Source organism: Staurois parvus, unplaced genomic scaffold (assembly GCF_062004578.1).
Source record: "Staurois parvus isolate SC_StPar_1 unplaced genomic scaffold, SC_StPar_1.0 ptg000048l, whole genome shotgun sequence".
In the NCBI taxonomy this organism is placed as follows: Eukaryota; Metazoa; Chordata; class Amphibia; order Anura; family Ranidae; genus Staurois; species Staurois parvus.
In genome coordinates, this window is record NW_028317844.1 from 64,170 (window position 1) to 87,912 (window position 23,743).

The following is a 23,743-nucleotide window of genomic DNA, read 5'->3' on the forward strand; positions in this document are numbered from 1 at the left end:
AGACTGGGACACTTCTCTGGCTGGCAATACCCAAATGTATGCAATATTCCAGCTGTAAGCAGAAAATTAGATTTCCCCCAAGGCACGCTGCCTCTCGAAAGTCAGATGGAGAAAGGCTGCAGTACATCACTTTATTGTACTCCCCAACATCCTGTGTCTGTGGTTTGGATGGCTCACTGTGCTGTCTTGTATTGCAGCTGTTTTATATGACCTCTTCTTCACACTTTGCATTGTAACTTAGAACTCTCCCTATCTCTATAACAGTATCATTTCTATAGAATGCTATCATTTAAAGCCAAGTTGGTACTCTATGAAATAAAGGAAAGTGACATTTAGTAAAATAAATAAACATAATAAATGACAAACATAAAGTCTTGATCTTTTTGTTCCTCTGTGCAATGCATTCAATGCAGCAAATATGTGGGAACCATCTGTCAAACTGCTGATTTAATATGTCGGTTCCCTGGTATTACTCTAATAGTTTGTCAGCATATCAGCAAGTGTTTCAGTTCATAGTATGTGATGCAAAATGCACAGTGATTTTTAATATAGATTATAGATTCTCTAAATATGTAGACTCTATTTAGGCACAAAATCACCATACTTAAAGCTTCACTCAGTTATTCACAATGTTGGACTGACAATAACACAACGCATATTGTATATTTTAAATAGAAGGTAAGTGTCTCTTAAAATAAAGGTTAAAAAAATTATATATTTATATGTATATATACAGTATATATACATACACACACTACACAATAACATCACATCTATCTAAATTATTAAATGCATAATTTGATTTAAAAAACTTGGATTTATTAAATTTTATTTATTATTGACATATTATTTTTTTGTAGCCAGTCATGAAATATTAATTGACATTAATAACTATAGAGTTACACTGTAATGGATTAAACATCTACTTCTGCATTTGTAAAAAAACAGTTGATAATCGAAATAGGACAGCTATCCACAGTCACAGCAAGTAGACACTTTAGTTAGTGGGCAGGCAGGAAAAAAGGAGATATGCACAGACAGAAGTCAGTGTTGCATTACACTATTTGATTTATTATTATTTCTCTGTGACCATCACTTGTTTATTATTGCTCTGTGTCTTTAAGCTGTTTTCTCCTGTCTAAGCTGAGCTCTTTCTCTCACCGTATTTATGTATACCCTCCCCCCTGCCTCTCTCTGGTAGTCATTCCACTGTATCCTGCCTTCTTGAATGCATCTTTTCATGAGGCTTACGATGTTAATGTTTTTTTACCTATGATTAGCCACCATTAAACGGAACATTTGAATTATCCAAAACTACCACTAGATGTGAGCATACTAAGAAAAAAATTATAAACTCAAGCAATTGAATACAAGACATAAAAAATACATGAAAGTGGGGGAAGAACAAGACTACCTCTGAGACCTGGCTTATGTGGGGTATTGGAGAACTGCAGCCAGTATAGGCTGTATCTTTGATTTCCCATAGGACTGTGATTGATACACTATGCTGAACCTCTGTTACCTCTAGTCACTGGGACCTGGTTTTGTACCTGGATACCCACAATAGATACAATAATCTGAATGCAATCTCATTATTTCCACAGAAACACTTGTTAAGCTAAAGTATTATGAATCCCTGCAAGGCGATGTGAGCCCCAAAGATCGTATTAAAAACTTAAAGGATGCGGAGCAAATGCTCAAGGAACTGTTAGTACTTAGCTTTGACTTTGAAAAAAAGCTGGTGCAAGAAGAAGTTGAAAATGCTGAAGACTGTAAGCAGACACATTTATTTACACATTTTTAAATTAAGAATCATGTTAACACTTGGAATCTGCTGAAATAACCATCAGATTGATCTTTTTTACACGTGCTGTTGTTTTTTAGGTTTATTATATTGATTAGTTGTGCAATTATGAACATGTCTATTTTCTTTATTTGGATTTTATAAAAACATTTAATAAACAAGTGTAGGGTGAGGCATTGGTTCCACCATATTAAAATACCAGCATGGTTCTTGTCTCTATCAGTGAAGGCAAATGTCATGCTCTGTCTGGAATTCAGCTAGCACCTTCCTAAAGCTGGCCAAACATACTATTCAGCGAGTTGAATGAAAAAGACTGACCAGATTGACCTCAAATGTGTAGATGGGAGAATTCTGCCACTGTGTTATTGTATTCTGACAGTGGGGAGACTTCCCCGCTGTCAAAATACACTGATCAGTGCTGCAGGCTCTAGCTGATCATCTAAATTGTCAAACAGCCTGATTGAACAGAAGTCGATAAATCAGTAGATCAACTTCTGTTCAACCATAGTGGTCTACATGGATCAAAGCTCGGCCGGTCCCTGCTGAAACTTTCGATCCATGCATGGCCGGCTTAAAGTGTTACTAAACCCACAACAGTAAAATCAGTCTGTATATACAGGAAAGCATGCTTGGTATACTCACTGTTGAACCTAAATGGTTAATCCTCTGCATTGTGTAAAGAGACTGTTTGATCCTTTCTTCTCTGCCCTTCCTCTTGTTGAAATGTCCACCTGATACAGACTGAATCTGTAGTCACAGGACTAGGCTGGTAACTTCCTCTTTTCTTCATGGGTTTTCACATATGACAGCTACAGAATGCAGTTTTACTGGGAAAGGAATTAATACTTTGATAAAACAGGGAAGTTAGCAATGCCTGGATACAGTATAATACATATATACACTATAATTTATTAAGCTGAAATGGGCTAATGTTTACACATAGTTTTCTTTTATTGTGATTATTTATAAATATTGTGATTATAATGCACAAAGAGCATCTATTCTCAAAACATCTTTAGGTTTGGGTATAATGGGGAAAGTATAGAACACCTGTAAAGTTTTACCACTATCCTGGAGATATCTCACCTAACTTTCCGTACTGGAGACAACCTTTTACCAGACAGGAAATGAGGCAAAATCCACAAATGGAAACAGAGAACAATATAAAGCTGGCAGAAGTTATAGCATTCCCTCACTTAACTTAAAAAAGCATTTTTACTTCTGTCTGTGTTGCTGTTGGAGAGATTTCCCTTCATCCCAGTCTTGGGGACAACCTTCTATTGAACAGGAAGTGGATTTTCCGGCTATAGATGCATTTTAAGGTCTCAGTAGATGTTGTTACATTTTCATGGAATTGGTAGAGTATTATATTTTGCTATGTGATCCTAATTTTGCAGTGTTAAGTGAGGTCCAAGAAGATTGGGTGCAGAAACACAACAATACCCTGTCTCTCTTTCCTATTGTACTGGAGCCCATCGCAGAATACAATAAGAAGCTATCAGATCTGCAAGAGTTCATAAAGGAAGCTCGCAACAACACCATGCAAACAAATGACAAAAACACTGAGAACAGTGCCAAGCTTCATATGCAAGACGTAAGATGATTTTATTCCCTATAGTGCATTACAAAAGACAAGAATACTGCAATACAATTAGATCTCTATATAATATCTAGCCATAAGAGAAACAGTGTTCATTGCAATTTAGTTATTTTTTTAAGTCCAGAAGTGAGTTAATTTAAAATTTGAAGCACAATCTTTGCACTCACCCATGCGCCTCTCCTTTTCTCTCTACACCTTTTCCTGTAACCTTTTTTCAGATGATGAGTACCTTCATAGACTAATGACCATAGACTACTGGGCAGCACAGTGGCTAAACGGTTAGCACTTCTGCCTGGCAGTACTAGGGTCGTTGGTTCGAATCCCAGCCACAGCACCACCTGCCTGGAGTTTGCATGTTCTCCCAGTGCCTGCATGGGTTTCCTCCAGGTACTCCGGTTTCCTCTCACACTCCAAAGACATGCTGGTAGGTTAATTGGCTCCTGTCTAAATTGGCCCTAATATGTGTATATATGAATGTGAGTTAGGGATCTTAGATTGTACGCCCCTTGAGGGTTAGGGACTGATGTGAATGTAGAATATATATATGTGTGTAAAGCGCTGCGTAAATGGACGGTGCTATATAAGTACCTGAAATTAATTAATAATGACCACATTTGGGTAGGGCTTCATCAACTAATGAGATGGTGAGGAATGCCCCTCTCCTAAACCAGACCTTAGATGTAGAGCTGCACTGGGAAGTATCCCATTTCTGTATGATGTACATTCCACAGAATACCTTGAGAAGATAACTGTTTTCCTGAACAACTCTTTATTTACCGTAATAACATCACTGATCTGACTGATTTCAACAATATCGCTCTTTGTCTTTTAAAAAATTAACAACCAGCTCATTATCTCAAGATGTCACTGAGATCAATTCATAGCATATTCTCAGTGAAAAATTATGTAGAACCCAGCAAGAGGGACCAAAATGAATATTTTAATAGAATCAGATAAACATTGCATTTGCAAATGTTTAAAGCCACATGCCATGCCAAAATGTATTGGTATGGTATTCTCAACTATGAAAATACTAAATACAGCTATAAAAAATGTACAGTAAATGCAGTTTTCAAAAAGTAAAGCAGCACACAATATGAAGCATCCCAGCATACCATCTCCATACCATAGAAGTCTGTTTCTAGGATAGTTTCTCATAAAGGAGCCTATAACTGTGAAGTCTTTTACCTGACAGTCTCTAATAGGACACTGTTCTCTCTCTCAAGACAGTCTCTCAAGGGGCAGTCTCTAAGAGGACAGTATTTCGCACCACATAGGAAGATCTCCCTAATAAGCCACTCCCTAACAGTGAAGCCTGTTTAACAGAGCAATTGATTATATGACTGGGTCCCTCCAAAAATGCATTCTCTTTTCTCTGTATACTCTGGTGGGGCGGTTTTTCTATCTTATGGGAGTCTTATTCGAAGGGGGCTTTCCCTTCCAGTCTCTCAAAAACAGGTTGATCTCTTGCTCTTACTAAGGGCAATGTATTTTAAATAGGATATTATTTTCAATCAGAGCAGGCTACACACTTTTTTTCATTACAAATCCACAGTCACAATTTAAAAAAAAAATAGATTTTATTCCAAGTTTTTCATATTTCCATCACAAATCACAACATTTATTAATTTCTATGTGTCTGTACTTTCTATTTTTAATATTGTGAATATGTGTTTTCAATACACCATTTCATTTTTTAATATTGAGTTAGCAAGCTCTATGATTAGAAATATATGCAAAATGCCTATTTAATACTACAAAAAAAAGTGGCATTTGGTAGTTTTGTTTTTAGGATTTTGTGTCTTTTAATATATTTTACCTATTAAGTTATTTTGTTTAGTACTAAAAACATGTATTTCTCTTTATCAAGCAGATATTTATATTGCATGTAAATATTTTACATTTGCCATCCGCAGCCAGGAGGTGATGCTCTGTGCGAGTACTAAGTCTCTTCTTCATATATTTTTTAGATATTTATATTGTGCTAAAGCAGACTTGAATGGGATATTTCCACTCTGCTATGATAATATTTTAACCAGTTGATTAACAGCTAGAAGTGGTCAGTCACATTTAACTGGACATGCTCTGTAACATTGAAGTCATTTTTTAGCTTATCCAACCCACTTCTTCTTCCAGCGATTGTCAGGAAGATACCTCAGCATTCATATCCACAGCTTAATCCAATCGCCATGGAATATATAGATACGGATTGTCCAAGAACATGATGGTGGATGTGAAAATTATGTAACCACCCTGTCCTAGTTAAATAGTCCCATTGCTGATGTCCTGAAACCTGCAGAGGTGTTAGTTCTTCAATTTACATGGCTAAAGGTGTGAGTTGTTGTCAAATCCCTGTGCTAGAGATGTGAAATTGACATATGTGGAAGACAGATGGTACTGAATAATGGTTGTTCCATTTTGACTTCTTTCATGGCTCTTGCAAATCATTTGTCATCTCTGTCCAAATATGCACCTCACTGTTTTTGAAAGAATTTCTCATTTTCTTAAGGTGTAGGAGAACTAATGAATCTTGACCTGCAGAATGTGTCCTCCTATGTTGGGTCATTCATTTGTGGAATGGTTGTTTTGTCTCCCCAATGTACAAGTCTTTACATTACATACTACATTGCACTGCATATACCAAGTTACTCTAGTTTTGTTTGGTGCCAAGACATCTCCCTGACACTCTGAACTGTAGAAGTGGTGTGGATAAGCTATGGGACATCTTTAACACTATAGAATATAGTCCAGTTGAATGCAACTAATTACTACTAGCTATACTAGGACTTGGATGAATGAGAACCTCAACAGACACAATAGATTAACATAGTCTGCCATGAAGCATAAGGGAGGTGATGCTTATTAGAAAGCCAAGCATGCTTTTGAAACAGAATACCAACAATTCACCCTACAATCAATCTATATTTGTCAAATTATCTAAACCATGTATTAATAACTAATGTGTACATTTTGAGGTCCTAATGAAATGTAATATCCCCACTAGGAACAGAAAACAAGTGTGAATGAAGCAGCAACATCTACCAAGGATACTTTGAAAGAAGGATGGACAATACTAAATAATACCCATGTGCTCATTGAAGATATTAATGGCATTATCAAGGTAAAGTGATGTGAACTGAGTAGGGGAAAATGGGTCAAATACCTATTTTGCATTTTGCGGGGATCTGAAAGTGTCAGAGAATAGTATTAGTATAGTATTTATGAACATTTTGACACCAGATGAGAATTTATGCGAAATATTAAAAAAACCTTTTTTTGTGGCAAGTTCTGGAACATACCAAGTAACATCTTTATTTGTTAAATACAGAGTGGGAAAAATGCACGAACATGAGTTAGAACCATGTACTTGGCTTACAAAATGTTAATACAGACACATTTTTCATATAGTTTTTTGCTGTACATAGAAAACAGGAGTAATGAGGATGAAAAGCATAAGGCGAGGTAAGTTAAAGTGAAGTGCACCAGTGTTCAAATTTAAACAACTAATCACTGAAATAAGTTCTATTTTTTAATATTCCCCCACACATGATTGGATATTTGAAGTGTACATGGGACATACTTCACTAAATTGGTAAATCTAGTTTAAGTTCACCACAATTATTCCTATTTCTACTTCTATTTACTACATTTAATTTTAATATGTTTATTGGTTTTAGCTTTGCAATGTAGCAAACAACATAGAAAATAAGTAGGGATTCTCTATCCCAGATAACAGAGATTGTGCAAACAACACATGTAGTTTGAAATGAAGGACCTGGAGTGGTTAGAAAAAGTGGCATCTGCTTGAGACCAGCCAACAGTCAGTATCCAAAAAGAAATAAAGGAGAAAAGTGGAAAAAAGGGGAAACTAAAAACAAGAATAGCCACAGAGGGAAAATTGTTTTTAATCACTTGGACCAGTTTGCTGAACCTAGAGAGAAAAGTAGTAAGGCACAGCCACTGTGCTGTATTACCAAACAGGATGCATAGCCTGTATATGTAATAAGCAAATATGGCGGTACCCCAAGTAATTTACTACATACTGAGAAAATGATTTATATTAAGTTCAATTCTTTTACATATATATAAAAAATACCTTATTTTCCTTATGAATGCAAAAGTGGGCAAAATGTATAAACATTTCTTAGAACCATGTAAACATAGATATTGTTCAAGCAATGATCAACTTAAACTGTCAGTCCATCAATAAAGTAACATTTTAAATATAGGTGGAGTTTGATGGGCAAACCTTATATATGTCATGATTACTTTAACAGTGTGATCTCTCTCCCTTGATTCCCAACTCCATTCTTGCCCACCTGGAAGATTTATAGCCCCTCGCCACCACCTTTATGTGTTCCAGCATCTCCTGTTTAATTCTTCATAATATAGGAAAAGTTAAAAAAAATACAACAGGGAGAGTGGAAACCCCCACATAATCACATTAGATATGTAGACCAAAGAACTTTGGACTAGAGATCTCACCAACAGTCCTTGAAAGATAGAACTTGTCAGGGAGTTTAATTATTCAGCATCTATCAAAAATTTTAATGTAAGTTTTGTGTGGACTGGCCCTTTAGCATTATGATATAATAGGTGTTTTGGTAACTCATATTTACATTGCTTTTAATTTTTAACATAGAACATGTCTGGCCACCATGCTGAAATAGATGGAGCTAACAATGAACTGCAAGAGAGAATAGCTAATTTATCTGACAATGTTGAAGACCTAGTCCGGCAGGCTGTAGATCATGCACTTGTACTGCAAAGGCAAGCTGATGGGCTGAAAAGGTAAGAGAACAAAATTTTAGGATCTTCAGTAAATGACAGCTGTTTTGTACCGTAGATGAACTTCAAAGTTAATGTTTAATATACAGACCTACAAGAATGAGATGGATTTAGTATAGCAGGCTGCACAAGATAGTTGCATGAATACCATAGGTCATTAATGCAAAATAAGTAATATTTTATTTTTTAGATATATGGGTTCTTTAAAGCCCAACCTCTAGAAAAAAAAAAAATTTTTTGTTTTGGCTAGAGATGAAAAGGGTTAAGCATCTGTTACTTTTTTGTCATTTGTGTCCCTGTTGGAGAGATTTCCCTTCACTTGTTGTCAGTAAAGGAAGTAATGGGAAATCTGTGCAATGTGTACTGTGTTGCCAGATGAAAGAAATCTTTCCAAAGTGGACACAGCCAGAATGGCATTGTCTGGTAACTACAGCATCCACTATTTATAGGCTGGAACGCTATATTGAGCATGCTAGGTTTTTTGCACTTTGAAAAAACAAAAATACATTTTTAGTAAAATGCGGAAGTGTTAGAAATTCTGGGGGTTTTTTTTGCTTTTGCACCTTCCTGTACTGGTAACCCAAACACAAATTGCGTTTTTTGGGCATTTTTTTGCATGTTTTTGGAGTAGTACAACTCATTTGAATGGGTCTCCCCCTACTCCACCAAATTTTGGACATGAGCCAAGTGCATTTTATGTCACGTGTTTTTGCATATTTTTCACATGTTTTGTTGCACAGAAAATGCATGGAAAAATGTGTAGCGAAACCCACAACTGCTACCCATGTTTGGGTTACGAAATAATGGCAGCGAAAGTACGCCCTAACTTGTGTTTTATGCGTTTACAGAAATTCAGGCAGAAACACGCATTTCTGCTACAACCAGATTTCAACAGGGCCTCATAAAGTAGTTGTTACTTGCCATTAGCATGCTATTAGGCTCTAGCCTTGTTGCCTTCATGCAGCTTCCGACAGTGTGCGGCATTTCACTTGGTTGTAGATCACTTGTCCAGTTACTGCTGGCTCATCAGGTGTGACCTGCTGCTCAGGGTAGCTGAGGAATATACACTCACTGGCCACTTTATTAGATAAACCTGTTTACCATCTAGATGTTGTGAAGACAACTTGCTGAAGTTCAAACCGAGCATCAGAATGGGGAAGAAAGGGGATTTAAGTGACTTTGAACGTGGCATGGTTGTTGGTTCCAGACGGGCTGGTCTGAGTTTTTCAAACACTTCTGATATACAGAGAATGGTCATGAAAAGAGACAATATCCAGTGAGCAGCAGTTGTGTGGACGAATATGCCTTGTTGATGTCAGAGGTCAGAGGAGAATGGGCAGACTGGTTCAAGATGATAGAAAGACAACAGTAACTCAAATAACCGCTGGTTACAACCAAAGTGTGCAGAATACCAACTCTGAATGCATGACACGTCGAACCTCAAAGTAGATGGGCTACAGCAGCTAAAGACCGCACCGGGTGCCATTCCTGTCATCTAAGAACAGGAAATGGAGGCTACCATTCACACAGGCTCACCAAAATTGGACAATAAAAGATTGGAAAAATGTTTCCTGATCTGGTGAGTCTTGATTTCAGCTGCGACATTCAGGTGGTAGGGTCAGAATTTGGTGCAAGCAACATGAAAGCATGGATCCATACTGCCTTGTATCAATGGTTCATGGATGTGCAGCCAACAAATATGCAGCCACTGCGTGATGCTATCAAGTCAATATGGACCAATATCTCTGAGGAACACCTTGTTGAATATATACCACGAAGAATTAAGGCAGTTCTGAAGGCAAAAGAAGGTCCAATCCAGTACTAGTAAGGTGTACCTAATAGAGTGGCCAGTGAGTGTATCTTCCCTGGGTATGTCCAGGAACCCAGGGTGTTGTGAGAAAGGAGTTAAAGGGGTCTGTGTCTACATCTCAGCATGGTGAGATAATGTCCACTCTACTACAGAGCTCAGAAAGCAATAATATGTCCCCCAAGAATGGCTTTAATGTATGTCAGAATAATGGTGGATCATATTGTATTTCATTATCCCTAACAAACTTGTGTATCTTCATTATCAAGAATGGTCTAAAAATTGTTCTCTTACAGAAAAATTGGAAATCTCCTCCTAGACACCTCTCTACCTTTCTCAAAACCAAATATCATAAATATTGGGGTGTGATTTGAAAAGAATATATTATGATGTGTAGTGTTAACTCTACCAGCCAAGAAAACCTCAGAGACCATAAAGTAATCTATCCATGAAAATTTTTTCTTGGATTTTGAGTGAGATATAAAATCTCTTCAGTGCTAAAGCCTCCATGGGCCAAATAAGTCTAATTGAGGTTTAATCTGTATTATAATTATAACTCTCTTCGTTACACTATTCATTTATTAAAAGTACGGTAAATAGATTCACTTTGCAAGTGAGGCTTTCTTGGCTTAGTGAATGAGGTCAAGGTTTGTTTACTTCCATCAAGCATTTATGTGCAAACAGAAATACCATTTTTGTTTTCCTTGCGTATTCCTTGCAAATTAAATGTTTACTATATTCACAAGCTAAGGGAAAATTTGCTTTGCAAAGTAAAAATTCCATTACCTATTTGCCTATAGTAAATCAACCCCTATGTCTCTGTTTTGAGTGAACCCCTTCTATTATCCTCCAATGGACTGAATTATGTTGAAATCCCATAATAAATTTAAAGCCAAAGCATACATTTATTTTATTGCAGCTTACCAAATCTTAGATGGTTGCATGCATTTTTTAGGCTTTCTTTCCTTTATTTTTATCTGGTGATCCTGTCAATAGGTCTGTGGTTTTTCACAGAACAAGCTGTCCTGCAGATGTAGCAATTACAGGGTTAAGACAAACCCAGGGGCGGACTAACCATTTGGAAACTCGGGAACTGCCCGAGGGCCCGGGGTCAGTAGGGGCCCCATGAGATGCCCCTGGTACCTTTTTCATAGGCTTTTTTGAGTTTAGGCAAGGACACAGGAGCCCCATGATCCCCTATTGCCTGAGGGCCCCATGAGTTGTCAGTCCGCCCCTGGACAAATCTTTTACCACTGACAAGGGTGCTTCCAATGGTCAGCTTTTATCTATTTATGTAAAACTTTTATCAAAAAATGAACAAAACTGTTGCTGTAACTGCTTAAAAAGTCTTAGCTGGAGTCTTACTTCAGTTTGTTAGTGTATCTAAATATGCTAGTGCAGTACCATTATCATTTAAACCTCCTTTTCTTGTACTAGCATCAATTGTACATGAAGTGAGGGAACATCTCCCCAGTAAGGTCACAAACTGAAAGGATCTAAAGGAATTTTAACATTTCCTCCCGTCACCCAAAAAACAAAAAAAAAATTGTGGCTGGAAATAGGTTTTAAAACAGAAATGTCTCTACTGACAAAATAACATCACTGCAGTTTTTTGTAAATATTTAATTTAATAGAAAAGAATATTAAATTATAGTAAATATAGATTAGACTTGAAATTTCTTAGACATATATTAGATTCAGAGAGAAATATTTACAGTCTTTACACTATACATTTCCCCAATAACAGTGATCTGAAGAACGTTGACACAAATGGATTGGTCCAAAAAGCTCTTGAAGCCTCCAATGTGTATGAGAAAATTGTAACTCTTGTTGAAGATTCCAATGAGACATCTGTTATGGCTGTGAATGCTGCTGACAGGGCTAAAGATGTAAGTCACAATGATTTCCACTGTTTACTGAATCCCTGTTGCTATCAGCACCTGTTCCTAAGCATTCCATGACTGTGATCTTGTAGTTCTCGGGTGTTAATGTCAGCTCATTTATCCACATTGCTCTGCAGTGAGCTTTTAATTAATGTGTTGATTATGCAGTCTATGGAGATGTGTCTTTCCTCTTTGGAACAAAGCCTCATAGTAGCTGTGTACCTTATACTGTACTGCAATAGGGTGAGGGGGAACAAAGACTTGAATCATTTCTATGCTGCAGAAATATGAAATCAGTCTTAAAGAAGGTGTGCCTAAACTGGGTACTAATAGCGAGGAGCAGGAGTTACAAACACAAACTCATTTGAAGACTTATCTGACAGGGATATCTTTTTCATATGCTATGTGCTAAACAAAGATGAAAGGTGTGGCTTACCTTAACATTTCAAGGACTGAACAAAAAAATCTAACTTTCCTAAAATTGACTCTGATGCATCCAGGTTTAAGCCCCATTTAGAGTCTCCTACTTTTCAATCCCTTTATTGTTTATTACAGGTACACAGTCACACACATATATATATATATATATATATATATATATATATATATATATATATATATATGGTATTACAGGTACATATGTATATATACAGTAAGTATATATATATATATATATATATATATATATATATATATATATCACATTCGGATCAGTTCTCTATCTTTAGCTCACAATTGAAGGTCCGTAACTCATATTCATACATACACATACTTTTAGACAGGAGCCAGTTAACCTACCAGCAGCATGTCTTTGGAGTGTGGGAGGGAACCGGAGTACTCGGAGGAAACCCACGCAGGCAGGCACAGGGAGAACATGCAAACTCCAGGCCCGGTCCTCTACCTGCATATGTTATAATTTGTGACTGCTTTCTGCTTGCAAATGCCTTAAAATACCCTGTTGTTCCCTGCCACTACAGCTGCATAGAGCACAGGAGTACAGAGCACTCCACCCTCCAGCACTTAGTGCAGCTGTAGTTTACATGATTAAAGTGTTACTAAACCCACAACAGTAAAATCAGTCTGTATATGCAGTAAAGCATGCTTGGTATACTCACTGTGGAACCTAAGGGGTTAATCCTCTGCACAGGGGTGGGCTGAGCATTTGGAAACTCGGGCATTTCCCGAGGGCCCGGGGTCAGTAGGGGGCCCCATGAGATGCCTCTGGTATCTTTTTCATAGGCTTTTTTGAGTTTGGGCAAGGACACAGGGGCCCCATGATCCCCTATTGCCCGGGGGCCCCATGAATTGTCAGTCCGCCCCTGCCTCTGCATTGTGTAAAAAGGCTGTTTGATCCTGTCTTCTCTGCTGCTCCCCTTCTTTTACTGTCCCCAGTCCACCTGCTGATAGTATAAAGCTCTAGGAGGCACTCTGCACATGCTCAGTTTGGTGTGTATTGCTAGAGAGTTTTTTCTTTTCTTGGGAGAGTGCATGTGATCAGCACAGGGCCAATCAGCACTGTCCAGACAGAGGGTCAGGGGTTATGCAGCCTCATAGGACAGTTCGAGCACAATGAAAACTCCTTCTACAACCTTTAACAAGTGTTTAGATGGAGACTGATAGAAGTCACTAGACTGCTATATACTGCTGATGAGAAAAGATATTTAGCAGTTTATATTTACTAAAATAATTGCATTTCCATGTTGTGTGTACTGTGGGAGACCACATATAGTGATTGCAGGGTCCTGGGTTTAGTAACACTTTAAGGCCTGAACAGCTGAAATGTGTTAACATCTTTGTGACTGTATTCCTCTGCATACAATAAAAAAAGCAACCACTGATTTACACCGATCTGCCGGCTTTCTTCTGTGATTAAGCTCATTTCTGAGTGAAACGCGTCAGTGGTGGAGATTCAGGAGATTTTGCCATTTGCACCAGATGGATTAATAAATATCTTTATCTGCTTTTATCTTGGAGCATAGCTTGCCTTTCTCTACAATATTTGCATGTTTAGCAAAGGACAGACTTCTTGGGGAGCCAGCACCAGTAGCTGGGTATGCAGAGGAACAGAATCTGCAGCAAAGCATTTGAGTTATTTGATAGAATGCTTAAATTTATCGTATATATGTTTTGATCTTTCTGGAGCTCATGCATTTGGTGTGATTACACAGAATTGTATATCAGAACTGCAGCTTGTTTGAAATTCTCAAGGTATTGTGTAAATATCCTTCCAGGCTGTGGATGGTATCGATAACCAAGTTACCTACCAGAGAGGAGAAAGTAATCGACTTATTGCTCAAGCTAACAACCTTAGAAACTCAGAGCTTATCAGTAAGTACATGGTCACTTACTACAGCACAGTCTTATGATTTTAGTATATGTAAACCCTCGCCTTGTAAAACAACCCATTCTGTTTAAAATAGAAATGAAAGGCAAAACATTTGTGTATAGATATAAATATATATATATATACCTTTTTCCCCTTTTTTTATCATCATTCCCTCTGTTCTCAGCTGCATAATGATCTTACAGAGCTGGGGGAGGAGAATCAACAGCACCGTGATCTTTTCAGTGAATGGCTGTGAAGGGGGGGCATGTCAGGACGGGTTTGATCATTGGAGGAGAGCAGGACTAGAGAACTGACCACACTGTGCTCGTCTGCTAAGAGTGGTCAGTTTTTATTAGGTAAGCAGAGGGACTGGCAGGAACACCAGGGATTTCACATAAAGGAAGCAAAACAAACAGAACAGGATACATTTCACACGAGTACGTGGTACAGCAGGCAAATATCAGGAATATAAAATGTTTGGTTTACATATTCTTTAATGCTTTAAAGTAGCATAAAATATAATTTTCTACCAAGTTACAAAGTGCTTAGATGTTATCAGAACAAGATACATTATTTAGCACATTGCTGGTGTTGAAAACATCAAGTAAAATAGTCCTTTGTGATTGTTTTATTCATTTCATAAAATCTTGTAATTTAGGTTTAACTGAGACCAGAAAACGGGTTGAAGCTGCCACTTCCAGAAAAACTTACTTGAGTGACAGGTTGGCAAATGTTATTGATCAACTCCAACTAACAAATGATGGTGAGTGGGGCATATCTGACACTGTTGTAAATCGATTCCATATATATGTATTGCTGCTAAAGATAAAAGATATGCAGGACTTACTTCTTACTTTCTAAAGTGCTCTGTGGAAGTCTATTGTTCACACCACTATGTTCACTTACTAAAGGAAGATGTTTACTTAACTTAATCAGTAAAGTGAAGCTGTGGTCACTTCAATCATCCAATCATAAGCAAGTAAAATTGTGGATTTTTTTTTCCTCATATCTCATTCAATTAGGAAAATGAAGGTCATTCATTCAAAACTGATGCATGCACTTATTTTATTCTAAGACAAAGCATCACAACACTACCGTGTGTACAAGACCCATAGGGGTTACATAGTTACATAGTTAGTCTGGCTGAAAAAAGGCATAAGTCCATCCAGTTCAACCATTAAAAAAAAAAAGTTATAATCCTATACCCACAGTTGATCCAGAGGAAGGCAAAAAACACAGCAAAGCATGATCCAATTTGCTCCTGCAGGGAAAAAAATTCCTTCCTGAACCCCCGAGAGGCAATCAGATATTCCCTGGATCAACTTTACCTATAAATGTTAGTATCCAGTTATATTCTGTGTATCTAAGAAATAATCCAGGCCTTTTTTAAAGCAATCCAGTGAGCTGGCCAGAACCAACTCTTGAGAGAGTCTATTCCACATTTTCACAGCTCTCAATTTCCGTGCTTGGAGATTAAATTTCTTTTCCTCCAGAAGTAAAGAGTGCCCCCTTGTCCTCTGTGATGACCTCAAGGTGAATAGGTCTACACCAAGTTCACAATATGAACCACTGATGTATTTATACATGTTGATCATATCCCCCCTTACTCTCCTCTTCTCAAGAGAGAATAAATTCAGTTCCTCTAATCTTTCCTCATAGCTGAGCTCCTCCATGCCTCTTATCAGTTTGGTTGCCCTTCTCTGTTCTTTCTCCAGTTCCCCAATATTCTTTTTGAGAATTGGTGCCCAAAACTGAACTGCATATTCCAGATGAGGTCTTACTAATAATTTGTACAGGGGTAAAAGGATATCTCTCTCTCTGGAGTCTATATGTCTTTTAATACAAGAGGGCTGATTTAGTAAAATGAGAGTGCAAAATCCAGTGCAGCTGTGCATTGAAACCAATCAGCTTCCAAGGTTTTTTGTCAAAGCTTAAGTGAACAAGCTGAATTTAGAAGCTGACTGGCCACCATGCAGAGCTGCACCAGATTTTGCACTCTCCAGTTTTAGTAAATCAACCCCATAGACTTCTCTCTTCCCTCAAAAACTGCATTTTCCTGCATCACGAAGGATAAGTTGAGTAATAGCTGTTGTCTACTTTTTCTTTTCTTAATAAAATATTGTGTCTAAAATTGCCTCAGTACTGGAGATACTGGGCTTCCATTGTTCTCATTGTTCTCACAACGAAAGACGCTGAAAAGCATGCCCTGCTGAGAAACTGAAGACCTAAGAAGCTGTAGCAAATGAAAATGTAGAAGTAGAAGCAATTTTCATATACAGTATATGAGGACTACTACTAATCCGGTTGCTTCTTACAATAGTGTAAGACACTGAAATTTTCAACTATTCTCTGTATAAAACCAAATTCCAGATATGTTTTTTCATTGTTTGCACTTTTCACACAGATGAAACCAGAAAACGACTTGAAAAGTCAAAGTTTATAGCAGACAAAGCTTTAAATATTTCTACCATGGTGGCGGAGATGACTGACCCAATGTCCAAAAATGCAAACATGTGGAAAGAAGACCTAAGCAATTCAGGTTTTGATGCTTCTGCTTACAACTCTGTTGTAAATGCAGCTGGTGAAACAGGTAATCAATTGTCTTGCTGAACATGCTGCTCTAGCCTATAATCTGCAATATTTGAACCATTTAGCTAAATAACATATATAAGAAGTGCTTGATGTATGACAGGCTCACCTAATATGAACACTGATGACACACAATGTACATGAACCTTTTACATAATAAGGTTGGTTAAAGATGAATCGATATTGATTTTTGTGGGCTAAAACACTTTGTACATTGCTCTTGGCCTTATCAAGTAGATCCAAATGGCACAAATAAAATCAAACCCTGATTTGTCATTGAGGCACACCAGGATTTGCTGTGGATGAATGCTTGTGTAAACACTTCATGTAGTGGCTATTGACATAAAAAAACACTAAATGCTAGGCAGAATAATGGCACAAAACCATTAGATGTCAAAAGTTAATTTGGTTATAAATGCCAATTGATGCAGAATACAGGTACCAAAACAACTAGATGCTAAGCTATTCATCTCCAACCCATAATACGCTTTATTCCATCCTTGCTTCATACAACTGTTTGTCAACCAATCTGTTTCTGATGCTATTAACATATGGATGCACAAATGTTAAGTGGCATGGAGTTCAAATCTTAATAAAGAGGTATGAAACAGAGAATTAGATGCTAGGGGAAAAATGGGCACAACATCCAGAACTTGCCAGGCATAAATTCTTCTGGATACCAGATAGACAACTGGTGCAAAACGTTTAGATGCTGAGGTGAATATTGGCACAACATCCAGCATACGCTAGGGAGAACACAGCACATAGCCAATAGGTGCCGGGAACAATATAGGCAAAACTACGACACACCTGGGCATGTGTCACTATGTCAAAGAGACTAGAAATCTATTTTTCTTTTCATATTTTGAAAAATATTAGAACAATCTAGTGAAAGCTATATTATAATAAATAACTTCCTTAAAATAATAATTTTATTTTTTTTCATTTCACTGAGATGTATACTACCCTAAACTATGTGCAATTCATTATTTTCAGTAAAGGAGAGCTCAATTTCTTTGCCCAGGATAGTGAAGTTCATTTTCACCATACTTTTCGTATTTTTTCACCAATCTACCTATTTTTCACCATTCTATACTTCTAGAAGTGGTGGTAGGAAATAAATGAAGGCAAACCCAAATCATTATTATAAGGCCCCTATTAATAACCCCAAGAGCACCAACTTGTTTATTTTCCACATAATCAATTATTTATTTTGCAAAAACAATTTAATTTTCACCTACAATGATTGTTCATTTTTATTTTGGTGTTCTTCATAACATAGCTCTATTATAACCTATTTGTGTTATCAATCTTATTTCCCATGTCATTTACTTGGAAATTAAGTGAAGAACCTGACAGAGGTAATGCCATTACTACTGACTAAACTGCACACTGTGGAACACAAGTTTCCATCAGACAACATTTCATCCAGCATTCTTCGTATCCGTGAGCTCATTGCCCAGACAAGAAGTGTTGCCAGTAAGGTATGTGGGCATTTCAGTTTTTTTCCTTTAACCTGTATTCATAATCAAACTGTCAATATATATAATATTATATCTTTTCTTTTTTTTAATAATCTTCTTGTATATCATCATAGATCTTTATAAGAAGCAAATAGCAGACATAACATAAAACACATAATAAATGGAATTAAATATAACGTACATAAAATATGTGTGTATTGTTGAAATTACTTAATAAAAGAGTAGATAATGTTAATTTGAACCAGAATTTAAGAGAAAAAGATTTTGACTTGCAGAAGGTGGGCTAGTTGAAGTGAACACAATATCATTATATTCTCTTTACCAGAAAGGACATTTTTAAAGAGAGAACAGATATTGCTATTTGCTCTTCGCTATACTCCGCAAGGTTACTCATAAACAACGGGTCATGAAGTGAAGCCTTTGGTGTCCTTTGGAGTTTTCTCTGCTTAATGCATAATGGACAAGGGACTGCTCAACATTTCTTTGTAGGTCATGTGACCTGGCTCTCCTCTTTCCTTATTATTTGTTTTTTTTTATACTTTCTTTATTTTACTAACATTCCACCGACATTATAAATGTGTCAGGGTTTTTTTTTGTAAGCAGCAATGTGGCTGCAGTAAGGTCATACAGCTACTTTTTGAAAGGACCCCTAAAAGAACATTCTCTACTCATTTAGTAATTCTACATTAATGCATCCTTTGTTGATTCTCTCTGAAAGAAAATGCTATCTTAAACTAAGTCACTTAATAAACTGCCATTTTTATTCTCAGGTTCAAGTATCAATGAAGTTTGGTGGTAAATCAGCAGTTAATGTCAATCTGAAAACAAACCTTGATGACCTTAAGGCCTACTCATCCATAAGTCTATATATTAATCCAGAAGCACATCAACAACAGCCTCAAGACAGATTTATTATGTATCTCGGACATAAAAATGTAAGAAAGTATTAAAAAAAATTAACATAAATAACAGGTAAACTAAAAATCAGGAAATTGTGTATTGCTCTGGCCACCTTTCACAGCTGCAAATATGAGTTTTCTAATCTGGTCAATACTTATGCAGCAACTCTCTATACTGATCAGTAGAACTACGTGTAATGCACGTTGTGTTAATAGTTCTCACACCAAATATCCTTACTAATTAAATTTACAATTACAACCTAATTAAGAGGTACACATGGTGATACAACACCAGGTTAACTACACAGTGGGATTGATTTACCAAAGGCAAATAGGCTGTGCACTGAAAGTGCACTGAAAGAGTAGTTGCTCTAGATCTAAGGGGAACATGCATGGAAAAAAAAAAAACTGCATTTTTGCTTACACATCATTAAAAATATGAAATCAGCAGAGCTTCGCCTCATTTCAGAGCTTCCCCTTGGATATAAAGCAACTGCACTTGCAGTGCACAGCATATTTACCTTTAGTAAATCAACCTCAGTGTGAGGTATGTTAGACTTTACCCATGAAAGAAACCCTTTTAAACCTACCCAGTTGTCCAACCAAATGAAGAAAAATGTTGCTCCAATCAACCACTGCCCTTTAAAGGGCTAAATCCATTGCTTATTTACAAAAAATCTGTATCTGTAGACAAAAACATTTTTTGGAGGACATCATAGACAAAGTGGCACTTGCTGTGTGTGACTGCCAGAGATATGCAAATTGAGTCTTTAAGTTTCCACCTAGATTAGGTTGATTTGCCAGAGGATGAAATCTGTGAACTTTTATCAATTCAACATTGTGTACCATTTTTATGTTTTGGTGATACTAAATGGGTTTTAGTATCCATCATCAATTGTCTTGTACCACCTTGTCCCACAGCCAGTTGGGAAGGGTTGTGTCATAAAGAAAAAATCTAATTTTTTATTGCTGTCCTTTTTGCCTGATCTAAAATGTTGATTGTGTTGTTGTTGCTGTAATTTAGTCCACTTTTCTTACTAAAACCTACTTCTCACCAAAGTGTTTCTATTGGGACACCTTTCTACAAAAATGGTAAGGTAACATAAAGTCAGGAACTTAAGCAGCTTTTTTTCTGTAATGAAAAAGAAATTTCTATAATATATCGGCCTGGTGTTGGAAAATGTACTAATCTGGGAAGCTTTTTTTTTCAGATCAAAGATGTGGTTTATGTGGTCTAGGACAAATCATTTACACAGTTCACCTATTATCTTTAGAGCCTGTGTTTCACATCTTCATCAAGCGCTTCTATCTGTTGGTTTTAGGAGGCACTAAACAGGCACACATCTTCTTTATTTTTTCATCACTGGATTTTCCCTTATGCAGCCACTGAGTTGGTGGAGGGGGTAGGGGCATCGTTAATGATACCAATCACATTTGGCTCTCCTGCGTGAAAACTAAAAGTGTGAGCAGGAAGCAGCTTCTACTGGAAACCCTGGTATCACCATAATGTGACATCATTTACTGGCTACTGCTTCCCACCAGCATTATCAATCTTTGTATTGAATCATGGTATGCTGCTAACATAGTAACCAGTAGGCACTCCTTCCTTCTAATACACCAGTCTTTGCTTTCCAGCAAGCTAAATGTGAGAGACCCTGCCACTGATCCAACCCTAGATCATTACGCCTTCTTGCAATTTCAACACCATAGCACAGCTGTGTTAAGAAAAAAATATTTTGAGTGGGCAAATTATTAAAATAAATAAACAAGATTATTTTTATCTCTTTATAGGCCAAATCGGACTACCTGGGTCTCGCGATTAAGCGCAATAACCTCGTTTACATATACAACTTGGGAAGTGGAGATGTTGAAATTCCCCTGGACTCCAAGCCCATCAGTACATGGCCAGAGTATTTTAGCCTTGTGAAAATAGAAAGGTGATTTATTTTCATTCCTTTGCAAAAACGAAGTTTTCACTTCAAGGCAGCAATATGTAAATACAGCTGTTCCAGTAGACTGAAACAGATGCAGCTATATGAGTTCACTGCACGAGAGTTCTGTTTCCTTTGTACCTAGTTCAAAAGATCAAGAGTAGAAGCAGTCTAGAAGTGATCATTTGAAGTAAACGTGCCCTGACTCTGCTTGCCAAACCTGGGCTGTAACTTCAGATACATTTGGTGTTTGAATGAAAAGTAATTTTGCAAACTTTTTCGACATAGACATTCTATAACTGCATTTGAAAATTAGAAGAGACTCTGTCACTAGACTATTAATTTCAACAAAAATCTTCCTATAAGAATACATGTGTTTAAACAACTAGGGATCATGATAAGCTCCACTTTAGGGAATTAAACCCAATTGAATATAGTACCCTCCTAACCAAACTCAAACTCAAGAGTAGAAGCTGGGTAAAAATACCATTGGCTGTAGTGAGAAGGGTAAACTTAATAAAAATGATCCGGGCACCAAAAATAATGTATACAAAATTCACCACTATGAATCTCTCAGGTCTGGTTCAAAAAGATTGACACTTTATTCAGGGATCTAATTTGGAAAGGTAATGTCCCTTGTCTCAAACTTTCATCTCTACAACTGCCATAAGATAAAGGTGGTCTGGTGCTACCTAATGTTAAAATGTATTTTAAGTGTCGCCATTGCAACATACAGTGGGTTGGGGAAAGGATTGAAGATCCCAATGAAAGACGTGTACCTACTCAATCAGACAAATATCCTGCCATATCCTCTAATTTATTTTAATTATGAAATAATGGGGTTACAAACACTTAGACTTTTAAATAAAATATGGGCTGAAATGAGACAGATTATGCAATACATGTCATATACTCAATATACCCCTCAATATATGGCACATTAGGATTTGGGGGAAAGTTGATAAATTAACAGCTTTTGACATGTGGCTTACACTAGAGGTAAAATATCTTTCTCAAACTTTTTTCTTTTAATGTTACCATTAAGCCCTTCCTGACTTTGTAATCAGAGTTTCAGATTCCTAAGCAGAAGTTTTACCAGTGTTTAGAACTGCGACACGCATTGATGACACAGTTTAAAACCCACCCTATCGCATTGACGCCCACACCCTTATTGGATGCACTGGCATTTTCTTCTAAAATGAAGGGATTTGTTTAATAATTATACTGAATATTGCATAATAATATGGGAGATTAAATATATCTTCCATGCAAAGGGGGTTGGAAAACAGATTTAGGAACTATATCAGAAAAATGATGGCAACAATCATTGGAATGATACCTTTAGTGTCTGTCACCATCACAGAGGCTAATGTAGCTATTTATTGTACATAAGGTTTATCATACCCAGAAGTTGTTTGGGTGGAACCATTGGGACACCCCAAACTGCCCAATATGTTAGGGAGCTCTAGTAGATCATATGCCACGGAGGAGCCCTTCACTTTTCTGATATTGGCTGTTATACAAATTACTTACCAGATGACAATTGCTATGGATCACCTCCAGTGTATCATAGTGGCAATAGATGAGGAGGCATACCAACCATAAGTTATAGCTCCAGTAACCAGATTGTTCTTTCTTGCTAGAAAAAAGGATTGCACTGAAATGGTTATTTCCTTTCCCTCCTATCTTAGAAGAATGATTTGTCCAAATCAATACTATCTTACCCAGAGAAAAAATAATATTTCAACACAGAGAATGCCTAAATACATTTCATAAAATTTGGGATCCGTGTTCATCCATTCCAGGCCTTTCCTTTATTTTCCTCTATATCACTAGTTATCTGATGACTGTTTTAAGTGGTGCCAAACCACATGAACACATATATTTACTTGTCTCTTGATCATACTTTTTGCTTATCCCATAACTGTTAAAACTGTTTTTCGTAAATCTCACTCTTAAAAATTCTTAATTTTTACTGATTCACAAGACGTAGAAACAACTTGCTTTTTGCACACTATTGTTTTATTATCTAATTGCTACTTTGACCTTGAATATCAATATTGCAAGATGATATATGTCTTCTTTTTCCCTATGGATGCTCTTCCAAGACCTCTTGGTTTGGTTAACCCATTCCTTAAAAGTGATGCTTAATATGTCTCATTGCTATATCTCAAACAACTCAAATCAGATAAGAAGTGTAAAAGTCTTTTGTATGCTTTTTGTGCTTTTCAATCCAATTTCAAAACCCAATAAGGTATCTAGGAAAAAACAATATATGTACATTTAACACATTTTATGCATGTTATTCACCTGCAAAGCCTCCCTTGTGCAGACATTTAAAAGTGATGAGGCTTCTGCTGGGTGCTGCCATCTTGGGTGTGTTGTCAGCAGTTCTAGCAAACTCTGACAGACTGAGACCTGTCACTAAAATGACACTCTATATCAGCCTTTCCCAATATTTTAACACAGAGGAAACCTTAACTTTCTCAAATCTCAGGGAACCCCTGCCAATAGTTACATTATCCTCAGCTCAGGGCACATTAGCTTGGTGGTTAGTTGAAAGAATGCCCTTTAATTGGTGGCTAGTGGGAAAGATAGCTGAAAAGATCATTGGTGTCAGTGGTAACTTACC

The 23,743-nt window shown here is 37.0% G+C and overlaps 1 protein-coding gene across 1 annotated transcript in view; it reads left to right on the plus strand.

The window, feature by feature from the left end:
• The window catches only part of LAMA4 (laminin subunit alpha 4), a gene marked incomplete at its 5' end in the record, with an annotated part of 111,094 nt that overhangs the window by 46,236 nt on the left and 41,115 nt on the right, over positions 1-23,743 (plus strand). Inside the window, 11 exons of the mRNA XM_089665396.1 lie at positions 1,605-1,772; positions 3,202-3,398; positions 6,409-6,525; positions 8,047-8,195; positions 11,747-11,888; positions 14,114-14,210; positions 14,867-14,971; positions 16,613-16,798; positions 18,142-18,281; positions 19,052-19,216; positions 20,972-21,117. Coding sequence (XP_089521522.1) covers positions 1,605-1,772; positions 3,202-3,398; positions 6,409-6,525; positions 8,047-8,195; positions 11,747-11,888; positions 14,114-14,210; positions 14,867-14,971; positions 16,613-16,798; positions 18,142-18,281; positions 19,052-19,216; positions 20,972-21,117 — 1,612 coding nt within the window. The remainder of the gene's footprint in view (positions 1-1,604; positions 1,773-3,201; positions 3,399-6,408; positions 6,526-8,046; positions 8,196-11,746; positions 11,889-14,113; positions 14,211-14,866; positions 14,972-16,612; positions 16,799-18,141; positions 18,282-19,051; positions 19,217-20,971; positions 21,118-23,743) is intronic.